The sequence below is a fragment of the Penicillium malachiteum genome (genome assembly GCF_028827825.1).
Source record: "Penicillium malachiteum strain IBT 17515 chromosome Unknown utg000002l:1.0-8849297.0:1.0-8852440.0, whole genome shotgun sequence".
In the NCBI taxonomy this organism is placed as follows: domain Eukaryota; kingdom Fungi; phylum Ascomycota; class Eurotiomycetes; order Eurotiales; family Aspergillaceae; genus Penicillium; species Penicillium malachiteum.
The window spans coordinates 1,399,261-1,427,232 of record NW_026643095.1 but is presented as its reverse complement, the minus strand read 5'-3'; the positions used below and the strand labels follow the sequence as shown (position 1 = coordinate 1,427,232).

Here is a 27,972-nt window from a genome sequence, read left to right as displayed (position 1 = left end):
AATTCGCACCAACCATTGCAGAAGCTCAGCCATCATATTAAACGATTACCAAGCCATCTTTACCAGAACTCCACGAGGCCAACGACGGACAACAGCCTTTCGCCCTTCATCTAGACATAAGAGCCCGATTCCAAGCGCAGCTGGGAGGAAATAATGCTCGGCAGGAATACCCGAAGTGCCCAGAACGATCTGCAAGCTAGGAACATACAGCCAAATAACCGAGATTCCAAGCGCAAATATAATTGCCGGGAATAAATACAGATTTTGGGTCTTCTTATTGAATGCCGGAGGATGTTGGAATATCGAAAGATGACGCGTTCGTACTGCCATTAGGTTGAACCATTGCCTGAATAGTGTTAGCTGTCCATAAAGAAGAACGAAGCAGTTCTAGAGAGACTTACATGACCACAAGGTTGATGAAGTATATTGAACTTGCTTCGTTAACCTTGATTGTGTAATAGTCTTCGGTCACATCTGGGGGCAATTCTCCGAACTTGAACCAAAGATCCGAGAAATGAATTCCATTTCTTTCCAGGTACCAGAATGCCATGGTGAAAGACAAAGCTGTCTCAATCATGCCGATGAAAGCGTAGGCATGAAACATTAATTTCCAGTTGACGAGTCGTGTCTTCTTTGGATGGCGTGGAGGTCGGAACAGCACATCTGCTTCTGGAGTCTCATAGGCCAAAGCTATAGCGGCGGCGCAGTCCGTGAAACAACTTCAAAAGAATTAGCATGGCAAGATAAACAGGGTCATTCATTTTTCGTCACGTGCCATATGATTATCATGAGAAAGGAAGAGAGAATCTGGGGCATTCCGAAAACAAGATTGCAGAATACAGGCCAGAACTCGGACCAGGAGCCAGCTGGTAGAAGATAGGCAACTGTCTTTTTGAGGTTATCGAAAACCACACGCCCATAGCGTACGGCTTCAACAATCGCAGCAAACGAATCGAGTAGCACCATATCGGCAGCCTCGATGGCAATATCCGAGCCGCTGGTGAGACTAATTCCAATATCAGCTGCTTTAAGGGCGGGAGCATCGTTGACACCATCCCCTGTCATTGCGACAATTTCTTCTCTTGACTGAAACTCACGCACAATCCGCAGCTTCTGGTTGGGGGTAGTACGGGAGAAGACGATCTCAGGATACTTGCACAGTTGGTTCCATTGATGATCATTCAGAGTCATCAACTCTGGTCCACTGATTGACAAGGCAGACTGGGATCTCAATACTTCTTTCTCATCCGAGACGGGAGATTTAGAAAGAGAGGATACATCGTGGATGGAATCGGTGGTAACAATGTTGCATTGACGAGCGATAGCGAGAGCCGTGAGTCCAAAATCGCCAGTAACCTGTAGAAGATGTTTCATGAGATGCGGTATATATTCAACGTGGAATCATCAAACGAACCATGAAAGCTCGAATCTGTGCCTGTCGGAGCACCCGAAAGACCTCCGGAATTTCAGATCGCGGCGGGTCAACCAAGCCAACCATTCCGACCAAGGTAAGACCAGTTCTGGCTTCATGAAGCATTTGTGTCTCAAATTCGACGGAACTAGGACTAGCTAGTATAGTGTCCTTTTCCAGAACTTTGCGAGCCAACATGATGACCCTCTTGCCTTGAGAAGACCATTCATCCTTCAAGCGCTTTACGGCGGCAAGATCATCCTGCGTCAGAGTCTTGACTTCGCCGTCGGGGCAAAGTACTCTAGAACATCTCAAAATCAGGATATCTGGAGCCCCTTTGATGGTGAAAAGCCTGCAGGAATTTAGTATATATCTAGCAGTAGACTGATCAAAACACATACACATCACTGGGTCCGAATTGACCAGCCTCATCAGACGAAAGAAAGAAACCTGGAGCATCGGGACTGGCTGCTTTGATCACTTTGATCATGAATTTATTCTTGCTGTCAAATCCAAGGGTGAAGATTGTTTGCCAGGATTTGCGAAGCTCACCCACGGATCCCAAGCTTTCGGAAAATCTGAGAATGGCTTGGTCTGTGGCATCACCGAAAATGCGCCTCTCACTAAGCGGAGCATTCGCCGATTCCGTATCAAATTCACCTTCGTTGCAAAGACCGGTCACGGCTTGAACCTGCCGAAGTACGGGAATGTCCATTTTGATTGTTGTGTGCTCGCCTGTAGAATCAAGAATAGATTTTGTTGCATGCACGGCATAGTCGGTGACAGCCATGCGATTCTATAAGAACATCAGCATTATGATAAGCCCCTGCTTCCAGTACATGATCAATCCTTACTCTGGTCAGTGTGCCTGTTTTGTCGGTGCAAATAACTGAGACCGAACCTAAAGTCTCCACAGTCTTGAGTGACTTGCATAGCACTTTGTTCTTCTTCATGATGTTTGCAGTGATAGTCAAGCTGGCTGTGACAGCAATGGGTAAACCTTCGGGGATATATGCGATGGCCACGCTCACACAATCCACGATGAGCGTCGGCACATTGATATAGTCGGGATGCACTTTATGAAGCCAGCCGCCCCTGGGGATATGTTAGCCTTGGGAGACAAGCAGATCGATGTAGACAGCAAGCATACCAGACAGCAGCCAGAACGATAATCCAAGTGACCATGATGATAAAGATTAGAGCCACAAAGCGAAAAACGTCCTTTTCGATTGTTGTAAGACCAGTCTTTGGTTCACCTGCTAACTTCGCGATTCGACCGAAAATCGTGGAGTCGCCAACAGCAACCACGATGCCAAGTCCATTACCAGTGGTGCAATGGGTTCCTTGAAGCCCAATGCATCTTGTCTCAAGATAGTTGTCGGATGTACTTTCGGTACTGCCATTGATTGGTTTGGACTCTCCAGTTATGACCGATCTGTTAATACTCAGATCATGCGATACTTCGATAAAACGAATGTCCGCCGGGATCTTGTTACCAGCCTTTATGATCAACACATCTCCTGGAACAAGATCAACAGCCGAGATTTCCACTCGCGAGCCCCCACGGAGAGCAATACATGACTCGGGAAGCATGGCAGTAATTGAAGCCATCACTCGAGAGGAAGAAAAGTCCTGCCACGCGTTGAAAGCAGCTTGAATGAAGAACACTGCAATGAGAACAATACCAAGAGCCAGGTTGGCAATCGCTGGAGGATCGCCCAGCGGCTTCCAGGAAACAAAGACCAGGATTCCACCAATCATAAGAATCGAGCCGAATCCTTTGAAAAAGTAGCCGATAATCCTCCAGAGCCAGGGGTTTGGAAGCGGAGAGATTTTGTTGGCGCCATATTTCTGAAGACGCTCCTTGGCAGAAGCGTTGGAGATTCCAAGCGATGCGTCTACATCGAGGCGCTTTTGAATCTCCTCCATGGATAAGGTGTGCCACTCCATATTGCGCCATTCTATTACCCCGTGCGTGAGCTAGCTATAATTCAAGAATTATTTAGCACAGACTTACCTTCGGCCATCTTATCATTCTCCGCATGTTGTTTAAATCGTTTGTTTCTTTCTCCTTCATCCTCAATTTCGAACGAACTGAGAACAATGTATTAGCCAGGTGTCAGGATAACCAGAAAGTAACAATGGGATCAATACATGCTCCGATATTGAATGGGAATCGCAGATTTCGGGTCCATAGTCCTCGAGCTTGAGTGCCGGCGCAAACTCTTTTCCTTGTCTTTATCATACTCAGTGTCTTTTCTCTCTACTGAAATTTCATTCACGGCCTCTTCGTCGCCAACTTTCCAACGCAGGGTTGTTCCCGAATTAGCCATGAAAAAGAATGGAAGCAGTCTGTCGCAAAACGGGAGAAACAAGTAAAGTGGTTAAAAATACAAAACACTGTGGTGTGCATCGCCCTTTTATAACTGCACCACATGGGAAGTCTTTTTGAATCGTTAATCGCGCATCATCCATATTGTCTCGCCGGAAAGAGGATGCTGGTAACTTGGACTATAAGTTGAGTGATTTTAGTGACCAGTCATAGGATAGGATTTCACCGCTAACACCTCCTTAGGCCGAACTGATCGGTTCTCACAAAACTGTCAGCGAACGAAACACGAGGACTGACCAATCTCGAATGAGTATTTCGATTTTTTCCGGCCGCCATGTGGCTTGTTGCCCTGACTGGGCTAGGGCCGCTAGGCTATGCTTTTTAGCACGCTTGAGACAAATTTCATAGAACCAATGAACAACAGGAAAATTCTGCTTATATACTAATTAAGCAAGTCACCAAATTGATAATGGGTGGAGCTTAGCCCTATCGTATATGTATATGAGTCTGATCTCAATTTCATCACCACTTTAGCAATCAATGAGCGCCTCCGTCTGACGAAAGTGAAGATGCAGTTATGATGGCAGAGCTGTCTGCTAAATTTGCATGCTGCAGCATCTCGACTGCCTTCCCACAATCATGTTCAATATCTAAAATAGTTGAAAAATCATCGTTGAAGTTTCAAGACCTCCGTCGTAAAAGGTAGTTCCACGTAAAAAGACTCATATATATTCTCCTACTTATTTAGCTATATCTAAATTTATACACACATATAACTACACATATTGTAGTGGGGTACCCTGTCCCCTACTACACGTACCGTGCTAAGAATTACCGTTTGATTACATCTCTGTTTTGTCATGTTTTCAGTCCCGTCTTTGTACGTACAAGAATGCCCGTCGTTATAGTCTAGAATACACACTCCTACACATCTCTCATCCCACCCCTACGGGGTAGTCCGGCCACATTGTCTTTGTTGGTTGGTGTTGTTCTTTCAGTCTAGCTGGATCGACCCGTGTATCTCGAATACACTGCCTCACGGTTCTCCTCTTTACTAGGTAGCTAAGTGGGAACTGATTTTTACTCCCTAGTTTGTATCACTAGTAGCACCTAAGTACTAATAGTAGTCTTCCCTAGGCCTGTCAGTTGACCAACTACTACTAGGTAGGTACTAGTATTGATATCATCTGTGATTATCCCGTTCCAAGGTTGGGTCATAGAGGTCCGAGTCTTGGCGTTTGGCAATTGCCGTTTGACGGGCTTGATACATGCATCCCCTTCATAAGTAGATATACCAAATTCACACATTGTAATTAATGAAGTCACAGTTTCAAAGCTCTCATGTGCTACTACCACTAGCTCTTGGTTTCGTTTACGAATGGATCTTTTAGATCAGAACCATAACCGCCGTGATCATCATCACCATCAGCTACTCCAAGGTCCCTATCAGTATGCAAGTCTTATGGCTCATATTCAATCACTGCCTTGATCACTTATATCACTGGCAGCTCACCGCAATCGGCTCATGTTATGAAACTCTCCAGACTGCCCACCGAACTCTTCAAGAAATGATAGTCACCGAATACCTTGGAATCATCGATCTTGCTTATCCTTTTTTGTACAAGCATAAGCTGTCGAGGTATAGGTCGCCTGGACTGTGATTGGAGCACCATCTCCCACAGCTCAAAAGCCTTCCAAAACTATCGGTATGAAAGTTCCTTTCTTCAGGTCAAATTGGCTATAAGGAGGGTCCTTTATGGCTCACGATGTGGAATCAATACCGACTCACTCCGATTCATGCAAATCAGCGAATTATTCTTGAGATTCGTTGCATTCGGGAATAAAATTTGATTTTGTCGCCAAGCACAGACATTTCATATCCATATTGACCTTGATCGTTGCGTGAAGATGCAAGATATCGTGCTTTTCTATGCAGCGGCCTGCCACTAAAGGACCAGACTGTCTCGGGAAATGGGGCCTTGAATTTTTCTCAGAATCCATTATTATTTCTGAAATTATGTCAGTATGTCAGGTATGCGAGCTTGGAAGCTGGCTTTCATAAAGCTTCTTGACACAAAGTCCGGAAGGAAGATCTCTATGCACTCACATATGCAAAGTGGTCCAGGTCAGGTTTCGAAGAAGGTGAGTTCTGTCTTGCTATGTTATTGATATTGATATGGTCCAAACTCCTTGAGACGCTAGCGCTCCCAGGCACCATTCACTTACTCGATCGCAAGCATACGCGTTAGTCTTCGCTCCGTCGCTCTTCTTGTTCTTCCTTCCCTCTCACCACGAGTTTACTCACATCCCAGATACCACACAGTCGCATATCTCCATTTACCTTGCTCAGTTCTCTTTTGAAGCTATCTTCATATCATATCTTCACCCTCACCGCGCTAAACCTGGCCCATCCCAACCTCCATTTGATACTCACTTAGCTCGCACTTCAACAGCTAATCAAGATGAGTAATAATGAAGCTGCTGACCGCCAGCAGACCGTTATGAATCTCAAGACCCTCTACGAGCAAAAGGAAACTGTCACAAAGAGGATCAAAGGGTGAGTTTAAAGATACATACACCCAGAATGATGAAGCCAGTATCATTAACTTGATAGAACCTCCAGCCTTTTCCTGAATGAGGAATACAGCGACCTAACCATCATCTGCAAGAGTGAGGTCTTCCCTGCTCACAAAAACATTCTTTGCACCGGATCGGCCTATTTCAAAGCAGCTTGCGGCAACCCGGCCTTCATTGTGAGTGCAGATGAAACTGGTTAACAACTCATTTCAGATGAACTAACCTTTTCTTTATAGGAGTCTCAAGGAATCATTGACATTAAAGAGTCGGAGCCAATGCTTCTCAAGAAAGTCCTAAGCTTCCTCTACACCGGCGACTACGACTTTGCGGAAGAAAGAAAGGCCCACAAGGAGGCGAAGGAATCCAAAGGCACAAAGCGATCAGCAGATGGCGATCTAATCAAAGCACCTGCCACAGACAAGCTAACAGAAGAAGAGATGAAAATGATGGAAGCTCATCCTGCGTATCTCCACTACCGCGTCTACGCTGAGGCGGACTACTTCATGGTCGACGATCTGAAGGCCAAGGCGGGTACCTACTTCGAGGAGACTACAATGGCCAAAAGACTTCCTGCGGACACCTTGTTGGAGATGATCGAGGAGATTTGGGCTGATGGGCCAAACTTCACGGAAGTGAAGGAGGCAGTGGTTGCGGACTGTGTGCGCAACCTGCGATACTATCAACGCGGCCGACAGCCGATGTTGACCTCCGAGTTCCTGGAGGAGCACCCACAGTTTGCAACTGCTCTTTGTCTCGAGTTGAGCAAAGAGCATATCCGGGTGCTCGATAGCCTAACGGGGCCCCAAATCCCAAGGAACCCAATTCGAGTCCAAGACCGATGGAGAATGTCCAGGGGCCGCCAGCCGGGGAGATAAGCCTGCTAGGGGAGGGGCGTTGTCCCTTTTGTATTAATATTTGTATTTGCATTTCTTTGAATATTTTGCTTTGGGTTTAGTTTCAAAAGGGTTTTTTATGCTGAACATCCGCTATTGAGTATTGAATAGATATCAAAGCTTACTACTAACACCGATGTAATACAACGCTCACAGGTCCTCACACCGTCCTTCGCACGGCATTACAGATACTTTTCATTTAATTTTACCTGTGCTTCAAGTTGTCTTTAGTTTTCAGTGGCTATGTCTATCAGAACCTACATGGATAGTACTTAATATTAATAGTTCCAACTTCAATTTTAGAAATCTAACGCTAAGTAATCCCATTTAGTATGCAAGCAGAAATGCCCGAAAAGAAATAAACATTAGATAGTGATCTTTTTGAAAAATGCTCCAAGGACAGGTGATAGCTAAGCCTCCTGTGGTGTTTGTGCTCCACTAGGCGACTTACGCATCTCCATCTCCAACAACCGCTGACAAAATCGGCTTCTCTTCCGAATCAACGGTCCATAGTAAAGCAATGCAAACGGAATGGGAATGCAGATCAGACTAGCAAAGCCCAGTATAGAGGTTGCCCATGCAACTCCCAGCTTTGAATAGAGTGGAGTTGCCGCAAGAGGGAATAATGCACCAGCAACACTCCGCATGATAACAGATGCAGCTAGAGCACTTGCAGAGTAGATCTTGTATGCATCAGTGACATATGTTAACAATGAGATGAAAGTTGTTTGGTAGCCCAGTCCAAAAACAATGCCTGAAAGGACGGGCATGATCCAAGGGATACTGGTCTTGGCGGACCAGGCGAGCCAGAAAAGGCTGATTGCGAGGCATGGTGCGGATGCGCAGGATAGAGGTAGGCGCTGAGCTTCGGTTCCGGATGCCCATTTCTTTCCTGCTTTCTTGGCTTTGTTATATGCGCTGTCGTAGTAGAGGGCGAAAAGACAGGAGGAGGCAGCACCGAAACCGACTGTTCTTTGTTAGTAAGTACATCAAAGCATCCCAGTACTGACTGACTTACTCGGAATGTATGTAAGAGATGTTTCGGCCACATTAAAATTATAAGTATCTGGAAGAGGTTAGAATTTTGCCAGGAATACGACTGTTGGGTGAGGAGTTTGACATACTTTCGAAAATAACGGGGTAGGCCTCAAAGTAGAAGAATACCATGCTCCATGCAAGGGCAATGTAAATGGATGTAAAAAGAATAATGGGCTCAAAGACCAGCATGGTAAGAGGTCGGGAAATTATTTGAGACAATGTGAATGAAGCATCGGTTTTGAGCTCTTGAGGCGAAATATAGCGGTCAGAGCCCGACTCCTTTCTCAGCTTTGCTGCCTGTTGCTTCAAGATCACAGGACTGAATGTTTCTATACCACTCCGTTAGTATGGCGGAATCCCGAAAAAGCAAGTTACACTTACCAGAGAAGCCAAAGAGACCAAGCCAGACAAGACCACAGAGAATCACATCAATACGAAAAGTCCAGCGCCAACCATATTGAACTGAGCAGCCAGAGATGATCGGACCAATAATGGGACCAAAGCTTGTAGCCTATCATCCGCATTAGTTATTTCTCTGGCTTTTGTTTTCCTTGTCTATACTGACCGACATGTACAAAGCCATGGCTCGACCACGAGTATGCAAATCGGAAAACAAGTCCGCATATACACCTCCAACCACAGTTTGTGGCGCAGCTGCCATAGTACCACAGATCAATCGGAAGATGAGTAGTGCTGGCCAAGTCGGTGCGAAGGCACAAGCCAGTGTTCCTAATACAAACACAGTATAAGACCAAAAAAGAACTGATCTTCGACCAATTGTCTCACTCAAAGGACTAAAGACTAAAGGTCCAACACAGTAGCCAATTAGAAAGATGGACGTTGGTAGGACTGATTCCCCATTGCCGGAGATGTGGAAATCCTGCATGATAGTGGGGACTGCATTACTCGGCAGGGATGATGATATCCCGCTATTGAGAACAAGAAGTAGCCCCACCACGCCATTGTAAATCTTTTTATTCTAGTAATAGTAATGTCAGGATGATATGTTCTTTCTTCGTTATGCATTTCAATTAATGTAAAGCTTACTAGAGACCAGTTATTTGGGTTTGCTGGGGATCCTTCTTGGAATTCAACCAATATTTCATGGGAAGGGAGTTCAACTAGGGTGTAATCTGACGAATCCGAGTCCCTTAATGTTGCTTCCGATCTGATTGAAGGACTTGGAGTTGCTGCCAGAGGCTTCTCATTGAAGCTTGGCTTCTTGTCTAGGAGATAGCATGTGAGAATTGAGCGAGATAAACAATGATGGACTCAAGCATACCTGAAGAGAAAATATTCAAGATTTGAGCTTTGAATGAATAGTCTATACTATTACTCGACATTTTGTGTAAATTTTCAGAGAATCAAATACGTAACAATTGTATCAATTGAACTCGAATGAACCATGTTTTCATATCCCAACCTTTCAATGCGAGAACTGCGCTATTTAACATAATCTTTTTGGGCCCCATTGCCACTAGTAAAGAGCAAATTTTTATTTGAAAACTTGACTCAGAGCTTCCAGATCTCGTGGTCATGCATATTCTCCCAAATCATTATAGCAGAGTACTTACAAGCACCAATGAGGTGAGTTGTATACTTGAAATTTTGAAAAAGTGGGTCGGAGCCGGACCGGGCCCGGAAAATGGAGCCCTGAACATTCGGTCCCGGTCAGGACCCGGTTTGTTGATGGGTGTGGCCGGTGCCTAGATTTCTTGTCATGATGTGATTTGTATCCAATTTCAGTTTTTATTGGCCTCAAAATGCACCTTTCATGTGAATTGTGTGGGGACTGCACATATCTACGAGTTTCCGGCCCAATTTGCATGGCAGGTGCCCTCTTGCAGCTCGAGGGCCACGAGGAAACTATAACCAAATGTGGTTACATTTTGAGGTCTTAAAATAGCACGGTGGCATTCAATCCATTCAATAGTAAGGAAAAGACATTCATTTTATGTTTGGTGGACAGAATACTTCTTTAGTCACTGGCAACTGGGGTATTCACTGAGGCAAAGAAGGCACCATGGGTAGGAAATCAAATATGTCGTTTTGACCCTCCTCGAAAAGCCCAAAGGAATCCGCAATAGAATTAGACATAGTCCAATTAGGAGCTTCCATAGTATCAGGCATTCTTGGAAGGGGCGGTCTAGGAGCTGCAGTTCCATCATTGTTTGGCAAGGTGACCAGGTTTGTATCTCTATCACTCGGCAACCCGGTGCCGGCCCTGTACCGAGGATCGTCCATGCTAGTGGGTAAAGGCGGGGCATTCTCCATAGGACTATCAAGACCCTGGTAGGATGGCACGGGCCCATCACTCTGTTCAGACATGTTGGGCCCATCTGCACTATCACGGCTTTTGGGACGTTGACTTGCGATCAAGGCTCGAGCGTAGTTGACAAATATTGAAACTGTACGGTGGATATCCGGGTAGGGCGGTTGCTTCAAAAAGTCACATATTTTCTCCGCTCGCTCGAGAAGCAGGTCTTGATCAATCAAATTAGGCCGCCAGCGTGCAATGCGAAGCGCAAAAGTGGCTACCTGCAGTTAGCATGTATGCGTAAGGTTCAGGGTATAAGTGGCATGTGCATGACTTACTAACAAAAGCTATAGTCAATGCTGGGTAGGTCGGTGCCCAAGATAACTGGCATCGGTAGGATGGCTCATTAATCAAGAATTCCTGCTGGTCCATGATTGTCTGGACTAGAGACTGCCACAATTCCAGTACATTCTGGTCAAATATTTCTGAGTCTGAATTGGAACAAGTAGGCTGCAGCTTCTGAATGCGTGCTAGCGAAGCGCATAGGACAAAGATTCTAGCATAAAGATGCATTAATTTCAAGCTACTGCGCTGGAAAGCCCCAGCATGGAAACCGTTGTCTTCAAATAGGTCAGTGGAACGTATTCAGAATGTGTCTTAGTGTAGGAAGACGTACTGTTGTGTATATCATCCCATGTTATCCACCAATTTTGTAGCCTCGTCATTATAGCAGGTAATTCAGTCACCACAATGTCACGAACGGTGACGGAGTTATCGAGAATAATACGCGAGTGTCCTATACATCATAGTCAGAGAATGAACACGATAACACGGCTGACTGATCGAACCTCGAAGCTGATGCAATTCAATGATGCACACCGTCCGCATGTCACAAGGTAAAGAAAGAGGATAATCTAGAAACTTGCGCAGTTTCGTGACATCTACCTCTCCTATTCGCGATTTCCGGCCCGTTCCTGAAGCCACATCTAACTCCAACGTGAAGCTAATTAACCAAGTTCTGGTTTGCCATACGAGCTGACGATCTTCCATTGAAGCAGCGAGTGAGCTGCGCGGGATGTTTTCTTGTGAAAGCAATGTGTCCAATGATTTCTCAAGACCAGAGTCAAGAGCTGTGCGTAAAATCAATGCTGTTGAAAACCATGTCTTCTCCGAGTAAGCGGCAAGGAGGATCATTCCTTGGACTGTTTCAAGCTTGGTCGGACGTTCAAAAAAGCTGTCTTCGGCCAATCTTTGTGCTTCATCCTGGAGTACTCGTTGCATATGAGTATCAGTCCGCAAGTCCATGACTGCTCGACTAGCCAAGTAGATAATCACGGTGAAACAGAACAAAGATCGGGATCGAATAGAGTCAAACGTATCTCGGATCGGATCGAAAAGTGGGAGGTAGTTCTTACTACCGCCAGTAAATCTGCAGAAAAATGTCAATATTTCATCATTTGATATTTTGAAATTATTTCTCCAAGCTGATCCACGTGCATACATACCGTTCATACATTACTCTTGCTCTTTCCTCGGTGACGATACCACGAGCAATGATATCGCCTCTCGGGTCACCGTTCGTTGAATGTTCCATGAATATCTAGAATTCCGTTCAATGGAAAATCTCAAGTCTCAATCTATTGAATCAACTTACGTTGTTAGAGCCAAGTAGGTTCACAGACATAGAATGAACAGCCGAAACCGGCGCGATCATGTCATTGGGACTCAATTGTTGAGACTCAGGACCATTATGATCGGCCGTTACAGACCTCCGTAGGTTTCTCAAGTCCGACGAGTCCGGGAGAGAGTCAATCGAGGCATTAAAGCTAACATCCTGGCCTGTGAGAGGAGAATATTCTTGTTCCCTCGAGATAGGGGTGTGAAAGCCACTTCTTTGATCCAATGGGGACGCTACTACTGAGCCACTATATCTATACAAATCAGTATAACATTACACCAATGACGCAGGCTGCCTATGGGATCTCTATGGGATCTCACTGTGCGGGGGTTGTTTTCCTGCGTCGCTCACTGCGCCGCCGGTTATCCTCAATCGGATCCAGGATACAATCTCGACCTGTTGACCGGCAACGAAAGCAGGGTACTTGATGACGAGCATCACATCGCATCTTCTGTCGGCGACACCACCGACACGCCTTGAAGAACCGGATCGGCAGGTTCTCCGCGCGAAACACGATCTCCGAACCCCGTTCACTCATGGTGCGACCGGTTGGCAACTTTGAAAATATCCTCTTCACGGATCTTCAAATGTTAGATCCGGTTCGTGATTTTAAGAATTAGTTTCCTCTGTTGCCCAAAATTGTTACCTTTTGCCCACACTGGAGTCTGTTGTTCGTATTGAATTCGGGAAAGGAGTCACGCTTCAGGAAGGCGGAACCCGGTCACGTGGGGATATGACGGTGTCTTGCCTATTTAGGAAGGTCCATTTGCCAACCCTCCAACTGATATTATGCAGACACCAGACTATTATTTGATCAGTTGGATATAAATCTTCATAGTGAAGTGATATTATTTTGTTCACAGGCGTTATTATTGTAATTTGGTCCAGCCTGACCAGGCCATGAAGTATATGTACATTTAGTGACTCGGAACTAATCCATAAGTCCGCATCTCCTCTTGGGCCGTTCAAGCAACGCCTGGATCTTGCTATCGCTAGCATGATATCGATCTAAATAGAAGCATATTGACTGGCACTCTATCCAAGCTCGCCTGGCTATCCACCACCGTGAGGCATCCACAAAAGAGTACCAATAAGCAAATAACAGCAGAGCCCGGGGATCTTTCGAATACAATAATGATCGAAAATCAGAAGTCATAATGCCAAGGAAAGAGACAAATCTTGGCAGAGACTCTTCTGTAGAACGTGAAGAACTCTCGAGTTCAATGAAGTCAGCCAGTAATGAAACCGCTGTATAATATGGATTCTGCTCCAAAGGCGTTCGGCCATCTAAAGAGCACAGATGAACAAAGTCATACGGTATATCTGCTATTTCACGAAGGCGTGGCGGATTCCTGTGTGCGCGATAGTCGTCTGCCATGCGGTAGAAGATGCTATCCGGCCGGAGTGGATTCGTTGCTCGCCATACTGCTTCTTTACCCTTGGTGAGACTTAACCAGCCAAGATCTGTTGATTCAAATGGCTTCATTGGCCATGCTTCCATTGGGTTGGAGGCTTCAATAGAAGTCATAGTAGCGACTCCTATCATCGCGGCAGTGGACCAGAGAGCATCACGATCGGCATAGGCTATGGGACGAGAGAGCTTTTCAGCGAGAAGTGCAGCCCCTTGGGCTCCATGGTATATTTCCGTAAGCGATCGAGTACCGTTTTTTGGTGCTGGTAACAAATGACGATCATGGATTGCTGTGACAGCCAAGATAACGTGCATTAAGAATGGATGCTAAGAAAATTAATCAATTAAACTTTTTTTAGTAATGAAGCAAATCCCTTACTTCTAGTGCAAGCTGGACGACATCATTCTGGTAAATATTCAAAGCCGATTTGGTTCCAAAAGAGTAGACGGTGCGTGTCTGAAACCGGTTTAACCGAGCCAGGCTTTCTTGGTCCATTGTAAAAGAGCTATATCCACTCCCCACGGTGATTACCGAGAAATTTGAAAGTTCAAGAATCTGGGGCTTGAAACTGAATACTGCTTGCTTGAAGGATGGTTCATTTGTTTTCATTTGAGCTTCTTGCCATGCAGGTTGCAAATCTGAACCTTGAGCCGAACTATAATTGCAGAGAACGCCAAACGATGCGCATTTTTGACATTGTGGCTGTTGTTCGTCACACTGCATTCAACTGTCAGATCCAAGCTTAGATCCTTCCAGGGGTCAGGTATCAGACAAAGCGACTCACCTTGATTCTCCTCAGCTTACAGTTGCGGCATCCGTGGCGCGATTTAGTGTGGGCGCGACGCCGTCGGGAGTCCATATCACCGAAGGCCGATCGCTTAGACGACATGGCTTTGTAAAGTAATTCAGCGAGGCTGTGAATAGAGTGAAATTATAGTGATGTGAAAAGAACGTAGAACTTAGGCCTCCACTATGGTAAAATGAGCACGGACGGGTACAAGACGTAGCCTTGCGGTTCCACTCCAGATGTCCGCTAACTCCGATCATCTCCATTCAGATCCATATTCAAATGTTATTGGTGGAATGAAAGATGGCACTAACCTCCTCTCGTATTCTCAATTTGGTGGAATCTTGAGAACAGCCTTGAGATGTGCCAACTTGCCAAGAAATTCCATCCCTGTGTACTTCAAGCCTCTATCATGGGTTTAAGATTGTTTCAAATGTTATTCCCGCCGGTGGAGATTATCGAAAATCCGAGACCGCTCAAGTGCTGGCAAACTTGAACATAAATACCCTCACGTCTCCTCCTATGCAGAAGATTCATAACAATCAACTTGAACCTTGAAAACCTCAATATTTGAACTTGAACATTTTCAAAACCAACCCTCCAATCAACATGCACGTCTTCATCACTGGTGCCGCTGGCTTTGTTGGCCAAGCTGTCGTCCAAGAACTCCTCGACAACGGATACACCATTACCGGCCTAGCACGCTCAGAGAAATCGGCTGAGACCCTCCAAGCAAAGGGAGTTAATGTGATTCGCGGTTCTATCGAAGATGTTGACTGTCTGAAAAAAGCAGCCACTGAGGCTGACGGTGTTATCCATCTTGCCTTTGACCACGATTTCACCAAATTTGCCGAGAATGCCAAGGTGGAGCGCGACGCAATCTTCAGCATGGCAGATGCCCTCGCCGGAACCAACAAGCCTTTCGTCCTCACCTCCGGCACCATGGGTCTTCCTATGGGACAGGTTGGTACCGAAGATACCCCTGTAGAGACCAACTCCGCCTTTGGCGCTCGTACTGCTACAGAGCAGGAGGCACTCAACTTTTCCTCAAAGGGTGTGCGAATCACTTATGTTCGACTGTCCCCTACAACTCACGGCGATGGAGACAAGGGCTTTGTCAGTGCGATGACACAGTTCGCGCGCACAAATGGCCAGTCGGTGTATGTCGGGGAGGGTCTTAATCGATGGCCCGCTGTTCACCGTTTCGACGCAGCTCGTCTCTATCGTCTAGCCCTGGAAAAGGGGGTCGCAGGCAGCAGATACCACGCTATTGCTGAAGAAGCTGTCCCAGTAAAAGATATTGCTGAAGCAATCGGTCAATCTCTCGGTCTTCCAACAGTTTCTTTGGACTTTGAGGCTGCTTCTAAGCATTTCGCTGGTTTCATGGTTTACCCCGTCAGCTCCGACAACCCAGCCTCTAGCAAGAAGACACAGGAGGAGCTTGGTTGGAAGCCCTCTGGACCTACCATTCTGGAGGACATTAAGGCAGGAGTCTATGTTTAAGGATCTGCTAGAATAACTTTCTTGTTGGAGCACTTGAGCGATCAATGTTTGCAACTACGCTATGCTTGTCAGATTTTTTATTATATTACGATATTATGATATTTTTTATAATTTATAATTTTAATCGACTTGATCTTGAATAGTAGTACATAATGCCTCATTCTTTTCCTATCGCTACTTGTATCATCCGTTTATCTTGGGATATCTCGATTCTCGCCAAGTCCAACAAGAACTTGGAGAGTGAATTCCGATGGTTCAGAGAAAATCATCTCTTTTGAAGATCATGATCTGCTTTTTGAAGAAAACCTGAGCCGGAGGACCTTTATCATAGGTACTATCTGTAGCATTCATGTTGTCAGTGTACTTTTGATTGCGCTCCGGGGCCACCTAAATGATGAAATTAGTGGGGCAACTCTTACCTACCGCAAGGCTGTCCACGGGTACCTATCTGACTTCTTCCAACACAGTCATCAAAGATTAGGGAAGATGTCTCCCAACTCTACAGATTCTGAGTCGGCCCCTCGGAAAATACGCAAAGGGACAACAAGTTGCTGGCAATGCAAACGTCGCAAGAAGCGGTGCGAGTTTGGATCAGAGTCTACATCGACTTGTTTCAACTGTCAGCGTTTTGGGCTCACCTGCACAAGCCAGGCCTTTGAAGAACCTGATACCAATGAATCTCAATTTCTCAGCCAACGAATTGATCAAGTCGAGGTATTGGTGAATCATCTGCTTAAACAAAGAGATTACTCGCACCAGATCAAGAAATCGGGCGCATTAAATAAATCTCAAAATGTGATCCAACGAAGAGGACTCGAGAATACGTTCACTCTCAACTCCGTGAGTCATGAAAGGCTTTCAAGAGGACCTTCCTTGAATGGATACCTTTTCTCAATTCTCCCCGACCCAGATACGACTATTTTTATTCTGAGCAGCCTTAAGCTTTTTGCTTCACCCCTTCAAGTGACCAAAAAATTGGATGAGGAATTATCTCATTCCACAGAACGGACCCCAAAGACTCATCTCTCATCAAATGCCCATCCGATAGTTTTAGCTCGAAGGCTTATCCAGCTTGCCATCTGTTTAAAACAATTTGATGCATCATCCTCGCAGCCGATCAAGCTACATATGAATGAGTCACTTGATGCTGCTGCAAAGCGATTTGTGGATATTTCATCTCATCTTGTCGTTTCACAGGACTACCTGGTCTGGTCTCTTGATGGATTAGACACTATTATGCTTCAATCCAGCTATCACGTTACGATTGGCGACTTTAAATCCGCGTGGGCAATCCAATGCCGCGCGGCAACCATCGCACAAGAAATTGGGTTAGAAAACATTGCAGGAGAACTAGGTGTACGAGCAGAACACCTGTGGTTTCAAATTATCTATACCGAACGTTTTCTGTCGCTTATACTCGGGGTTCCTTTCGCGATTGCTAGTAATAGCTTCGCTAGCACAGCCCAGTTAAATCTCAGCGAACCATGCCAAAAATTAGAGCGCATACATGCTCTCATTGCGGGTCATATTATTACCAGAAATTTACGCATGCAGGGTATCCGTGACTCTGAAGGCGATGAGATACCTCAATTCGAGCACTACAAGGAAACTAAAATTATCGACCGCAACCTGAAGAATGCGACTCGAACTTTACCCTCGGAGTGGTGGCTTGCTCCACCTTTGGACTCTGCTTCGGACAGTGAGGCTTCAGAAAAAGCAGCCAGGCTTTTCGCACAGATGCACCAGTACTATTTATTGGCCCTTTTGCATCATCCTTATCTGATCTACTACCAAGGTGAAAACCATGGCCAGCGAGATTACAGCTATAGTAGATCAGCGGCAACATTAGCGAGTCGTGAGTTGCTTTCACGTTATCTCGCAGTTCGAAATTATCGCCGATCGCCATCATATAGAGGCCTTGATGAAAAGGGTTTCATGGCCTGTATAATTCTGCTCTTTGCCCATTTTACCACTCATGGAAATGACGATCTGGATTTCCTTGAGCATCAACGATCGTATGATCTTGGTATTATCGGGAAAGTGATTTCGCTCTGGGAAGATATTTCTATACACCATGGTGATTTGCAATGCGCCTCTTACTTGCAAAGATTGAGGCGATTCATTGAAATCGAGGAAGATGCAGCAAATGGGTCGCTTTATCATACATGGATCGAGGAGGGGGCCAGTCGGAATCTAGTGGAACAGGGCTTGAATAATGAGTCTGAGAGTCGGTTCTCGTTTCCATATTTTGGAGATATTGTCATCGCATCTCAAAAGCCTCTGCAAGTTGATGCCGAGTCAATTCTTTTGGAATTTGATCATCAACAAGAACCTGACATAGTATGCTTTGATGATTGGATCAGCAATGAGAGTGGAAATAATTCAATTTGACCTAACTAGACTATAAATGAAAAAGTCTGCATATGACTCTACACCTAGTCCCATTCACTCCTCCAGTGCAGGAGTGTCTGCAAAAGCGTACCCAGTGGTTTCCTGGAAGCGACCGCCGACAACCTCCTCACCCAACTGACGAAGCTCCTTCTCTTCTTCCTCCGACAAATCCACAAAGAGACTTCCCAGATTTTCCTCATGGCGCTGGATCTTGGAAGATCCTGGGATAGGGAAAATATCATCTCCCTGAGCAAGTAACCAAGCAAGGGCCAGTTGCGCAGTCGTGATGTTCCTCAACTTTGCAATCTCACTTATCTGATTGAGAATCTCTATATTCTTCTCCAAGACTGCCTCTTGGAGCCACGGCAAAACACTACGCCTATTACCTAGGCTGTCGACATCCGCTATCAAACGTAGACCCCCAGTCAACAGCCCATTTGCAAGCGGACTGTAGCAAACAACTGCCACACCCAGCTCCCGTGCAGTCTCCAGAAACTTTCGCTCCGGCGACTCAACCTCAGTGCAAAGGAGACTGTACTCCATCTGCACACAAGTAATGGGATGAACCGCATATGCGCGTCGCAGCGATTCAGCACTACACTCGCTCAGTCCAATATACTTGATCTTCCCAGCGTTCTTCAACTCAACCATAACCTCCATGGTCTTCTCAATAGGAGTGACCCTATCAAGCCGATGAATGTAAAACAGATCAATGGAGGATAGTCCGAGAAGACTCAGGGAAGACTCAATGGACTCGCGACAATATTCCGGCGTGGAGGACACGGTAAATCCTGGAAAGGTATCCGTATGCCGAATGCCGAACTTCGTCGCGAGGAAAATATCCTTGCGCTTTTCGGGGTTGGCGGCAAACCACTTTCCGAGAATTTCCTCGGAGTCACCGTACGAGCTCGCTGTGAGAGATTTAGTAAGGATTGTGACTGGTATATTGTTGGGGACTTACAGGTATCCCAAAATCGCTCGCCTCTGTTGTAGGCATCGTCCAAGAGCTCAAATCTGGCATTCTCGGGGGTAATAGTGCCATAGATTCCACTCGCGCCCATAAGGCCCAGTCCTACTCTAGGGACTAGAGGTCCATTTCGGCCGAGGGAACGAGTAGGAAGTGTCTTGAACGTGGCCATCTTTGTTGGTGAGGATTGATCTCAGATGTATGTTGGTCTGGTTTGAATTGGTTTGAATTGATCTGATTCTGTCATTTTTTGCGAGATACCAGGCTGTATTTATCCCAATGTCTCCTCGGATTTTGCGGTGGACGAACAATTGCATCGTGAGATCTCCATGTATAGAATGGGTTATCAGCCAATCATCTTGTTCCGCCGCCAATCACCGTTAATTCCGGGTCTAACCCCTTTGGGAACAGGAATAATATACCAGTTGACCAGTTGACCCTTTACTACTCAGGTAGTGGAGATTTTTGACCAGCATTGGGATATCGGGTGTCCATTTAACAGACCTTCCTAGGCAAGTACATACTTCCAAACAACAAGGTTTGAAATTGATGCAAAGTTATCCTTGAGCTTAGCAATGACCTGTACTAGTATCACTGTTTGAGGTTTCCTACGTACATTTCTAGGTATTGGAATGTATACAAATCTGTATGCAGCACAATGCTATTTTTGAAGTGCAGTTGCTCAGATAGTCTGGTCAATTGTAGGTGTTATTAACTGAAAGCACAGATATTCTAGGGGTTAATCGGGTCAACATCAGCGCTCGTCCATTGTGAGTTGATCATTGCCATCATGATGGCCTGGGCCAGTGATGATTGTTCCAACCCTCAAAATACACAATGAGATTCTCCCTTGCTCATTGCATACCTATATTTTGGTCGCTCTTTGCTGTTGACGGTTACCTGTAGATAATCCAACTTCCACAGCCTTAATCTGGAGAGCTAGGAACTTGGAGTAGACCCGGCACAGCGCAAGATTTCCTCCAAAGTACCAAAATCCAGGGTGACCACTCGGTCGCCACATCTATAAGCATTGTCAGCATGAATCTATAATGAGAGGGAAAATAAATCGTCACATACCGCCCGAAGTTCACCCTCGCTATCTAAATCCCACACATCCTGGCAGCGATCCGCAATCTTGTCACCCAACACTTTCCGTACAGTGGTATGCATGTTATCGTAGCCCGTAGCGAGGACGACAATATCAGCTGGCAAGGTACTACCATCCTCCAGGCGTAGTTCCCGAGGTCCAAACCCAGTGATACCACGGGGACTGTGCTTTACCTTGATCTTGCCGTCAATGATAAGCTGACTACACCCAACATCGATATAGTAGCCACCACCACGGGTGTAGTATGCGCGTGCAATACCAGCTCCATCAACACCGTAATCAAGTTGGAAACCCGCTCGGCGAAGACCATCCAGTGTTTCTTTTTCGGCTTCGGCAAACCGCTTTGTACCATGTACTGCAAGAGCAAATTTGACGGGAAATGGTAGACTCTCGTCCACAATGTCGCATTCTTCAGTTGGAGGACTAGGATTGATATCAGTATGTGGAATATAAGGGATCCAGGAGCGTCGAGACAAACCCTCCATCTTCATGCAATCCTTCATGCATCATGAATACACCCTTCTCTGCGGTAATCACATATGTGCCACTCCGCTGCAGCATAGTGACGTCTGCGCCATTTTCATAGTAGTTTTGTGCGATGTCGTGTCCACTGTTTCCAGTACCTACAACGATAACCTTCTTTCCACGCACATCTGACTCTGAGGCATCAGTGTGCTGACTGCCGTGGTAAAGAGTGCCTTGGAAAGACTCTTGTCCCGGGAAACTGGGGATTCGCGCCTCGCCTGAATGTCCAGTGCACCAAACAACATGACGAGGACGTAATGTACGCTGGGTTCCATCACCCCGAGAAACCGTCACTTTCCATTCAGCAGACACATCATTGTATTCAGCGGAGACCACAGATGTTTGTACCCAAACATTCAGCTCCATGATACTCGCATAGGCTTCAAACCAGTCACCGAGCTTATCTTTTGGTGTAAATTGTGGCCAGTTCTGAGGGAACGGGAGGTAGGCCATATGCGTGAATTCGGCTGGGTCGTGGGTAACCAAGGTCTGTCGAAATCACGATTAGCTCATTCGTAATATGAAAACCCTCTCGAGCCCAATCTACTAACCCGGTATCGCTTGCGCCAGTTGTCACCAACACGCTCATTCTTATCCACAATCAAACACGAGAGCCCAAGATTCTGCAACCGAGCTCCCATATTCAATCCCGCCTGACCAGCTCCAACAACCAGTACTGTGGGTTCTGAATGCAGGAACTCCTTCTGTCTCTTCCTCCGCTCAATCCAGGTCCCACCAGCTATTCCACCAGGCATGGACTCAGTTGTCCCTTCAACTCGACGCTTTCCCAATGGTTCCTCCACGCCCTTCAATTCCTGCAACGAAGTATAAACCGCATATGCCTTCCAGAGCCCATCATCACTTTGTGTCAATCGAATCATACCCGTTCCTTTTCCGCAGGCTGTCTCAAAGAAGAACATACTTGAGACCCAGCTCAAGCCATCAACTACCTGCTCAACCTGAGGCTTCCATTTTCCTTGATCCTGTAGCTTGAAGCTGGATAGCTGTGCCTGACTTTGGCGCTTACGGAGGATGTCTTGAATCTCGGAGACGGTGTGGAGGGTTCGCATATCCCAGTCAAGGGCAAGCATATCACGCCACCATGATTCAGAGTGGAAGAGGTCTGTCAGATTCAAGTTGATCGAGTCCGGTCGCGAAAGTTGGGCTTGCAGGTTGTTGAACCATTCTTGGATGATGGTCTGGGGATTAACAGCAGAGCTGGGCGGAGTCTTGGGCAGCTGTATTATGTGCTGATTCCCACCTGTTAAGGTTGTTGCCATTGTGGAAGTGCTTATATTGAGTGATGTGAGTTGCTAGAGTTTAAAAACTAACGAGCTATCAAGCGCGAGACAATTAATTATTCTATCTCTCATTTATACTACCTTTTCCATTGTGAGAAATACCCATTTTACCATTTTTGCCCAGCGACTATGGAGCATGAGGGGCATATGTGGGTTACGGTGGGGAAAATCGACGTCAGGACGCGGGGAAATACCTCGGAGTAACAGCTACCGAAGGCAAGTTAACCGAGTCTGAACATCCTAACAGGGAAAATCACGCGTGCAGTTCGCATGTTTCTGTCTTTCTGGAAGATTATTGTTGGTGGCTAATGCTGTTTACTTTGGCAATTACTATTCTAGGTATCTGCATGCACTATTACTTCTTCGGGCCAACTTGAATACTAGGGCCAAAATGTCGATACCCGCAGCGCATCATTGTCACGCTAGGCCGCAGGCTTCGGTACAGAACAGAACTTGAATCAATGGACTAGTGGTATAACCTTGGAAGATGGAATGAATGCGAGTTAGTTCATTCTGTCTATTCGAGCTCTTATGTTTCCAACGACTGGTGAATCACACTTGTCCGGTATGTGTCACTGCGTTCAATCAACTTTTCATGGGTTCCCTGCTCCACACAGCGACCCTCTTCAATAAGGTAGATACAGTCAGCACAATGAATGTTGTTAAGTCGGTGTGCAATGGCCACAATAGTTGTACGACCAGCCAGAGTAGCAAGAGCCTCCTGGATCCGCTTTTCCGACTCAACATCCAATGCACTGGTAGACTCATCCAGCAACAGCAAACGTGGACGACGGATTAAAGCACGAGCAATTGATAATCGCTGTCGCTGGCCACCAGAAAACTGCTTTCCATCACGACTGCACGGTGTTTGATATCCTTCCGGTAAAGCCTGGATCACATCATGGATATTAGCCATGCGACATGCCTCTTCGATTTTTTGTTGAGTTGGTTGATAACCCGGACGGGCTCCAAGGCCAATATTGAAAGACACAGTTCCTTCAAAAAGTACATTTGCTTGTGGAACAAGAGCGATTTCATCACGAAATTGAGTGCCATACTGGTGTGTGATATTGACACCGTCGATAATGATGGCCCCGGATTCAGGCCGGTAAAATCGCTCTAGCATGGCGAATGTTATTGATTTACCCGAGCCGCTGGGTCCAACAAGAGCACAGAATTTTCCAGGTTGAATCTTAAGACTGAGGCCTTGCAGCACTGGCTGTCCTGGGCGGGATGGGTACTCGAAATGAACACTTTGTAGTTCAGCTCCAATGCCGGGCCCGGTTTGAGTTGGGGTGATGTCTATGTTTTGCTGGCCATAACGAAGTGCCTCTGAGTCTGCGAGCTTCTCTTCTAGAAGATGCATTTCAGTGTCGCTGAACTTTCCTGATAAGCCGGGATTCAACTCTTCGTCTGCTGAGTTGGTGGTAAGGAGCTTGGTAATATTAGAGGCCGCCAATCCAGCTTTGGAGATGTCTGGTGCAAGAGCAAACATTTGTCCACATGATTGGGTGCTGAACAAAATGGCAGGTAGTACAATGAAGAACTGGGTTTGGGAGTATAGGCCAGCCGCAATCTGCTGCGTGCCCCACCAATAGGCTAAGGCGTACACGAGGGCACTGATGCTGAATGACAGTGCGAGGAAGATATTGCCAAATGCAATGGACCTCAGTGTTTCTTTATACGGTGCCTTCAATGCTCGTTCATAAACGGAATATGTCTGCTTCTCAAGAGAAAATGCAGATACAGCGCGGATGTTATCGATGGCCTCAATTGTTATAGCTGTGGCTTGGGCAAATGCTTTCTGGTGTCGCTCTGCAAATTGGGCCTGTGTTCGGAGCTTCATCATACCCGCCACCAACAGGACAGGAATAGTTGGGAGCAAGACGATGGTTATCTTCCAGGCAATGATAAATGACAGTACGAGACCAGCTATCAAATTCACAGCTGTAGCTAGGAGCAAGCCAATAGTAGTACCAGTGATACTGCTCAAAGCGGCTGCGTCCCCAGTAATGTAAGTGATCAATGTACCCGGCGTTCTGTCGTTCATTCCATGCCAAGGGACTGTTTGGCCTAAAAGAGATCGCAAGGACAGAACTCGTATCCTGTAAAGAATCTTATCGGCAGCCCAGCCAAATGCATAACCTCCGATGATATTGGCTGAGAGCTCGACAATAGCCATGACGAAGAAAAGAAGCCCATAGAGATGACCACTGTGTCTAATACTATCGGCTCGAGCACATGGACTCAGTGCACCGACTGTCTGTCCGAAAATGACAGCTTCTGCGGTGTAGCTACCCCCAATGACAACTGCCATCGCGAGGCCGAGGAAGATATAAAGCGAATTGGGCCGGATAAGAGACAAGGTGAACTTGATAGTAAGCCAATTCGAATATTTTTCCTGGGGTTTGTCTTTCTTGGGTTTAATCTTGGCCTTCTCTGTCTTTTTCTCGACAACTTGAACAGTGGCGTAGTCGGGCAAAGTCTCATCTTGATATCTGTAGAGCTCAAGTCAAACGCCTCTTTTGTGTTCATCAATGAACTGTCTACCTCAAACTCTTGCCTAATTGCGTCCTAATTGGACTTCGCATTTAACCTGCCAAGGTCCTGCAGTCGCACCATCTCAGCGTATGAGCATCCTCTCGCAACAAGCTCGACATGAGAGCCTTCCTCAGCAACTTTGCCCATTTGCATCACGACAGTTTTGTCGGCGTCTTTGGCAGTGGCTAAACGGTGGGCAATATATATTATTGTGACACGTTCCGTGAGGTCAGCCAGCGCATCTTGGATTAATTTCTCACTGGTAGAGTCTAGAGCCGCTGTTGCCTCGTCAAGGATCAGGAGGGATGGTTTTCGAACTAGGGCTCGTGCAAGTGCAATACGCTGCTTCTGACCACCGCTCAGCCGACTGCCAGATGGTCCCACACTAGAAGCCAGTCCAAACGGCAAAGCATCGATGAAATACAATGCATTTGAGCTGTCAGCAGCTTCTCTGACGAGTGTCACTATCTCATCGACGCTCGGGTCGAATTGTTCTAGAGCGTGCTTTTCCAACACTCCACTTCGGATTCTTGTAGTCAAATCAGATAATGATGAATCAGAAAGAAATGGTCGTAGATGTTGATGCTCTTCGCTTGCAGAGGTGACAAGTCCGTATGCAATGTTTTCCAAGATTGATCGGTCCAGCAAAGATGGTTCCTGCTGCACAAATCCTATGTTGCCTCGCAGAAATTGCACATTTACATCACGGAAGTTCAGCTTGTCTATGCAGATGCTTCCCTTTAATGGATCGTAGAATCGCTCTAGAAGAGCGACAATAGTGGACTTCCCACCTCCGGATGGCCCCACAATCGCTGTATGCTTTCGTGAAGGGATGGTAAAATTGACACCTTGCAAGACAGGTACGTCTGGCCGAGCTGGATATGAAAAATGTACATCTTGAAAAATGATGTCCTCTGAATCAAATGGCGCGTACTTGTCGTCTATCTCTGAGGTACCATCGATTTGAGATTCGCGGTTGATGACTACCATCAGTCTCTCCGCTGCTCCAGCTGCAGATGAAAATACGTGAACGTATGGAGCAACTTGACTGAGAATGAATGAGGCATCGATTAGCACAAAAATAACAGTATACACTGCGCCCACAGATACACCTGAGCCATTTGAGTCGACTGAATTTGCAATCAAACGAGATCCTTCCCAAAATGCCAGAGCATTGGAGCCATATGCAATGAAATAGAGCAAACCTAGCTGAACGGCGTGTGCTAAAGCTTTTTTCAATGCATCGAGGCGATATCCAGATAAATAATCAGCGAAGAGCTTCTCGAGGCGTTCATGAGAATTGAAAGCATGAACCAGGGTCAAATGAGTCAAGCTTGACGAGGCAATAGAAGTAGCCGCATCAATATGTCCACTGATACGGCCTGCGTATTTCTTGATGTAGTAGCCCCCTCCGTACGACATGATGAAATAACAAGGTACCACTGAAACCAGCATCCCAGCAATTTGAGGCACCTTGATTAACGCCACGATGTACGAGGTTACAAAGTATGAGATTGTAGAAATGACAATCCCAACTTTCCCCGATGTTCCGGATTGGAGGACTTCAATATCACTGACCAGTCGAGAGATCACATCTCCTGCTGGGAGACTCTCAATGTATCCTGTTTCTTGTTTGATGATACTCTCAAAGTACCGTCTGCGATAGCGACGGACAATACGCTCGCTTGCATAGCTCCAACAGCTGCAGTGAATGTACAGGAAGCAGAAGTTGGCAATTGTAATATAAACCACATAGAGGACTTTCTGGCGCACTGCACTTGTAGCATCAGATGTCCCATTGGAGGCAGCTGTGCAAGTGGTCGTATTGAGTTCATTGATCAAATCGCCGAAGACGATTCCGAGGAGAGGAAATGGAAGGCCCGAAGCAATGGAAAAGAATAGACCGGTGAGAATCAGGACAATGTCGGTCGAGGTATAGTCCAGAGAGAAAACAAGCCTTGCGTAGGAGAAGAGCCTTCCTTTATTCTTTATAGATCGGGTCTGTAGAGTCAACTTATCCATCTAAGCAGCTGCTGTCCATGTCATAAATCACATACCATCTTATTATCTGATTCTCCAAGTGTGGAGTGCTTTGACATGACCTCCCCTGCGTGTTTGACAACACTCTTGCACACAGTCTTTTGGCGAATTCTGAATCTGGTCAATTAATCGTCATCACAAAGCCGATTTTTTTACATCAGGCTATGAGGAAAATAGTCCTTGTCATTCCACACAATACTCATATTTATGGAATAGTCATCAAAAGTGCCCTGGATTGAGTATCCTCTGAAACCAATACAGAACATACAGTTAAAAAAGAAAAGAAAGCCAAGCAGTTCCTGACCACGCATTAATGGCATTTGAAACATGAGAACCATGCTCATCAGTGGATCTCAATCGGAGAAAATGTGACCCAAGAACCAAAATCATTGAGCAAAATGCCAGTTACTAAGGTAAAAGCCCCCCCATTGACCAGAGTATCCACCTAGAACCGGAAGATCCATACCACATCGCGCGATAACCCCTCTCAGCACGAGCAATACACGAGGCACGCAAACGTGCAACATCAAACTTAGATCAGTAGCCCCCACCGTTACGATGGCGTAAGTCCTCCTATGACTGTATTATAGGTCCACACAAACAGATGATCTCAGTAACCATGGGGCTTAATGCAGATTTTCGGCGGGAATCGCCTATATGAACTTACGGCTTTAGAACTCTAGTATTTCGTGAGTGCATTTGCTTTGCATTTTCACCTGCCTCTTTGGGGATTGACTTTGACTGCTCGGGGTTGACTTGCCTCCGGACAAATGATGATTTACTGCACATGTGTGAGATTCAAATGTTTATTCTTTTTTCCAGGACGTGGTTGAGTTGTTCGTGTTGGATAAAATTTCTCCGTATCTGATGAGATGGTCGATCTAATCTTAATCTGATTTGATTGATTAGAAAAGTTCTCCAAGGAACGCCACTTCGTGATACATTGGGTTTTGTCAAGGTTATACTGCTTCCAAGTTTGATATTTGCCAAGTGATACATTTACGTTATTTTATCATTAATACTTCAAGTTTCCAAGGTTGTCTGGGGTGCACTGACCTTCTGAACTCCACACTGTTAAGACGCGACACCCGCTAGATCCCGCTGGCGCCGCTGTTTTCACCCCATATGCGGTCAGCGATTTCAAATACATTACCTCAAAGGGGCTGATATCATCATCTAGAAGGAGATTGATTCTATAATTCTCATAGCAT

The 27,972-nt window shown here is 46.0% G+C and overlaps 10 protein-coding genes across 10 annotated transcripts; 3 read left to right on the top strand and 7 right to left on the bottom strand.

The window, feature by feature from the left end:
* Positions 1 to 45: 45 nt before the first annotated feature.
* N7483_003585 (cation-translocating P-type ATPase) lies at positions 46 to 3,744 on the bottom strand (the record flags this gene model as incomplete). The annotated part of the gene is made up of 9 exons (XM_057087022.1): positions 46 to 346; positions 402 to 719; positions 857 to 1,356; positions 1,415 to 1,763; positions 1,813 to 2,207; positions 2,266 to 2,506; positions 2,562 to 3,372; positions 3,429 to 3,505; positions 3,566 to 3,744. The coding sequence occupies 9 exons, from the start codon at positions 3,742 to 3,744 to the stop codon at positions 46 to 48; spliced, it is 3,171 nt and encodes a 1,056-aa protein (XP_056946851.1).
* Positions 3,745 to 6,205: 2,461 nt separating this feature from the next.
* Positions 6,206 to 7,195, top strand: N7483_003584 (BTB/POZ domain-containing protein; the record flags this gene model as incomplete). Its single annotated transcript, XM_057087021.1, has 3 exons — positions 6,206 to 6,300; positions 6,358 to 6,496; positions 6,557 to 7,195. The coding sequence occupies 3 exons, from the start codon at positions 6,206 to 6,208 to the stop codon at positions 7,193 to 7,195; spliced, it is 873 nt and encodes a 290-aa protein (XP_056946850.1).
* Positions 7,196 to 7,623: 428 nt separating this feature from the next.
* N7483_003583 (putative MFS multidrug transporter) lies at positions 7,624 to 9,594 on the bottom strand (the record flags this gene model as incomplete). Its single annotated transcript, XM_057087020.1, has 7 exons — positions 7,624 to 8,180; positions 8,232 to 8,279; positions 8,338 to 8,580; positions 8,633 to 8,754; positions 8,821 to 9,230; positions 9,299 to 9,477; positions 9,588 to 9,594. 7 exons carry the CDS (start codon positions 9,592 to 9,594, stop codon positions 7,624 to 7,626), a joined length of 1,566 nt encoding a protein of 521 aa, XP_056946849.1.
* Positions 9,595 to 10,252: 658 nt separating this feature from the next.
* On the bottom strand, positions 10,253 to 12,724 carry N7483_003582 (Zn(II)2Cys6 transcription factor; the record flags this gene model as incomplete). The annotated part of the gene is made up of 7 exons (XM_057087019.1): positions 10,253 to 10,785; positions 10,847 to 11,128; positions 11,185 to 11,304; positions 11,357 to 11,937; positions 12,014 to 12,108; positions 12,163 to 12,439; positions 12,507 to 12,724. The coding sequence occupies 7 exons, from the start codon at positions 12,722 to 12,724 to the stop codon at positions 10,253 to 10,255; spliced, it is 2,106 nt and encodes a 701-aa protein (XP_056946848.1).
* Positions 12,725 to 13,117: 393 nt separating this feature from the next.
* Positions 13,118 to 14,487, bottom strand: N7483_003581 (Zn(II)2Cys6 transcription factor domain-containing protein; the record flags this gene model as incomplete). Its single annotated transcript, XM_057087018.1, has 3 exons — positions 13,118 to 13,924; positions 13,977 to 14,315; positions 14,383 to 14,487. 3 exons carry the CDS (start codon positions 14,485 to 14,487, stop codon positions 13,118 to 13,120), a joined length of 1,251 nt encoding a protein of 416 aa, XP_056946847.1.
* A 507-nt stretch (positions 14,488 to 14,994) lies between these two features.
* N7483_003580 (SDR family oxidoreductase) lies at positions 14,995 to 15,888 on the top strand (the record flags this gene model as incomplete). The annotated part of the gene is made up of 1 exon (XM_057087017.1): positions 14,995 to 15,888. The coding sequence occupies one exon, from the start codon at positions 14,995 to 14,997 to the stop codon at positions 15,886 to 15,888; it is 894 nt and encodes a 297-aa protein (XP_056946846.1).
* Positions 15,889 to 16,374: 486 nt separating this feature from the next.
* N7483_003579 (uncharacterized protein) lies at positions 16,375 to 18,279 on the top strand (the record flags this gene model as incomplete). The annotated part of the gene is made up of 1 exon (XM_057087016.1): positions 16,375 to 18,279. The coding sequence occupies one exon, from the start codon at positions 16,375 to 16,377 to the stop codon at positions 18,277 to 18,279; it is 1,905 nt and encodes a 634-aa protein (XP_056946845.1).
* Positions 18,280 to 18,333: 54 nt separating this feature from the next.
* On the bottom strand, positions 18,334 to 19,418 carry N7483_003578 (aldo-keto reductase; the record flags this gene model as incomplete). Its single annotated transcript, XM_057087015.1, has 2 exons — positions 18,334 to 19,190; positions 19,241 to 19,418. 2 exons carry the CDS (start codon positions 19,416 to 19,418, stop codon positions 18,334 to 18,336), a joined length of 1,035 nt encoding a protein of 344 aa, XP_056946844.1.
* A 693-nt stretch (positions 19,419 to 20,111) lies between these two features.
* N7483_003577 (putative flavin-binding monooxygenase) lies at positions 20,112 to 22,159 on the bottom strand (the record flags this gene model as incomplete). The annotated part of the gene is made up of 4 exons (XM_057087014.1): positions 20,112 to 20,267; positions 20,324 to 20,777; positions 20,833 to 21,368; positions 21,431 to 22,159. 4 exons carry the CDS (start codon positions 22,157 to 22,159, stop codon positions 20,112 to 20,114), a joined length of 1,875 nt encoding a protein of 624 aa, XP_056946843.1.
* A 550-nt stretch (positions 22,160 to 22,709) lies between these two features.
* On the bottom strand, positions 22,710 to 26,781 carry N7483_003576 (ABC transporter ATP-binding protein; the record flags this gene model as incomplete). The annotated part of the gene is made up of 3 exons (XM_057087013.1): positions 22,710 to 24,678; positions 24,777 to 26,722; positions 26,779 to 26,781. The coding sequence occupies 3 exons, from the start codon at positions 26,779 to 26,781 to the stop codon at positions 22,710 to 22,712; spliced, it is 3,918 nt and encodes a 1,305-aa protein (XP_056946842.1).
* Between the last annotated feature and the right edge of the window lie 1,191 nt (positions 26,782 to 27,972).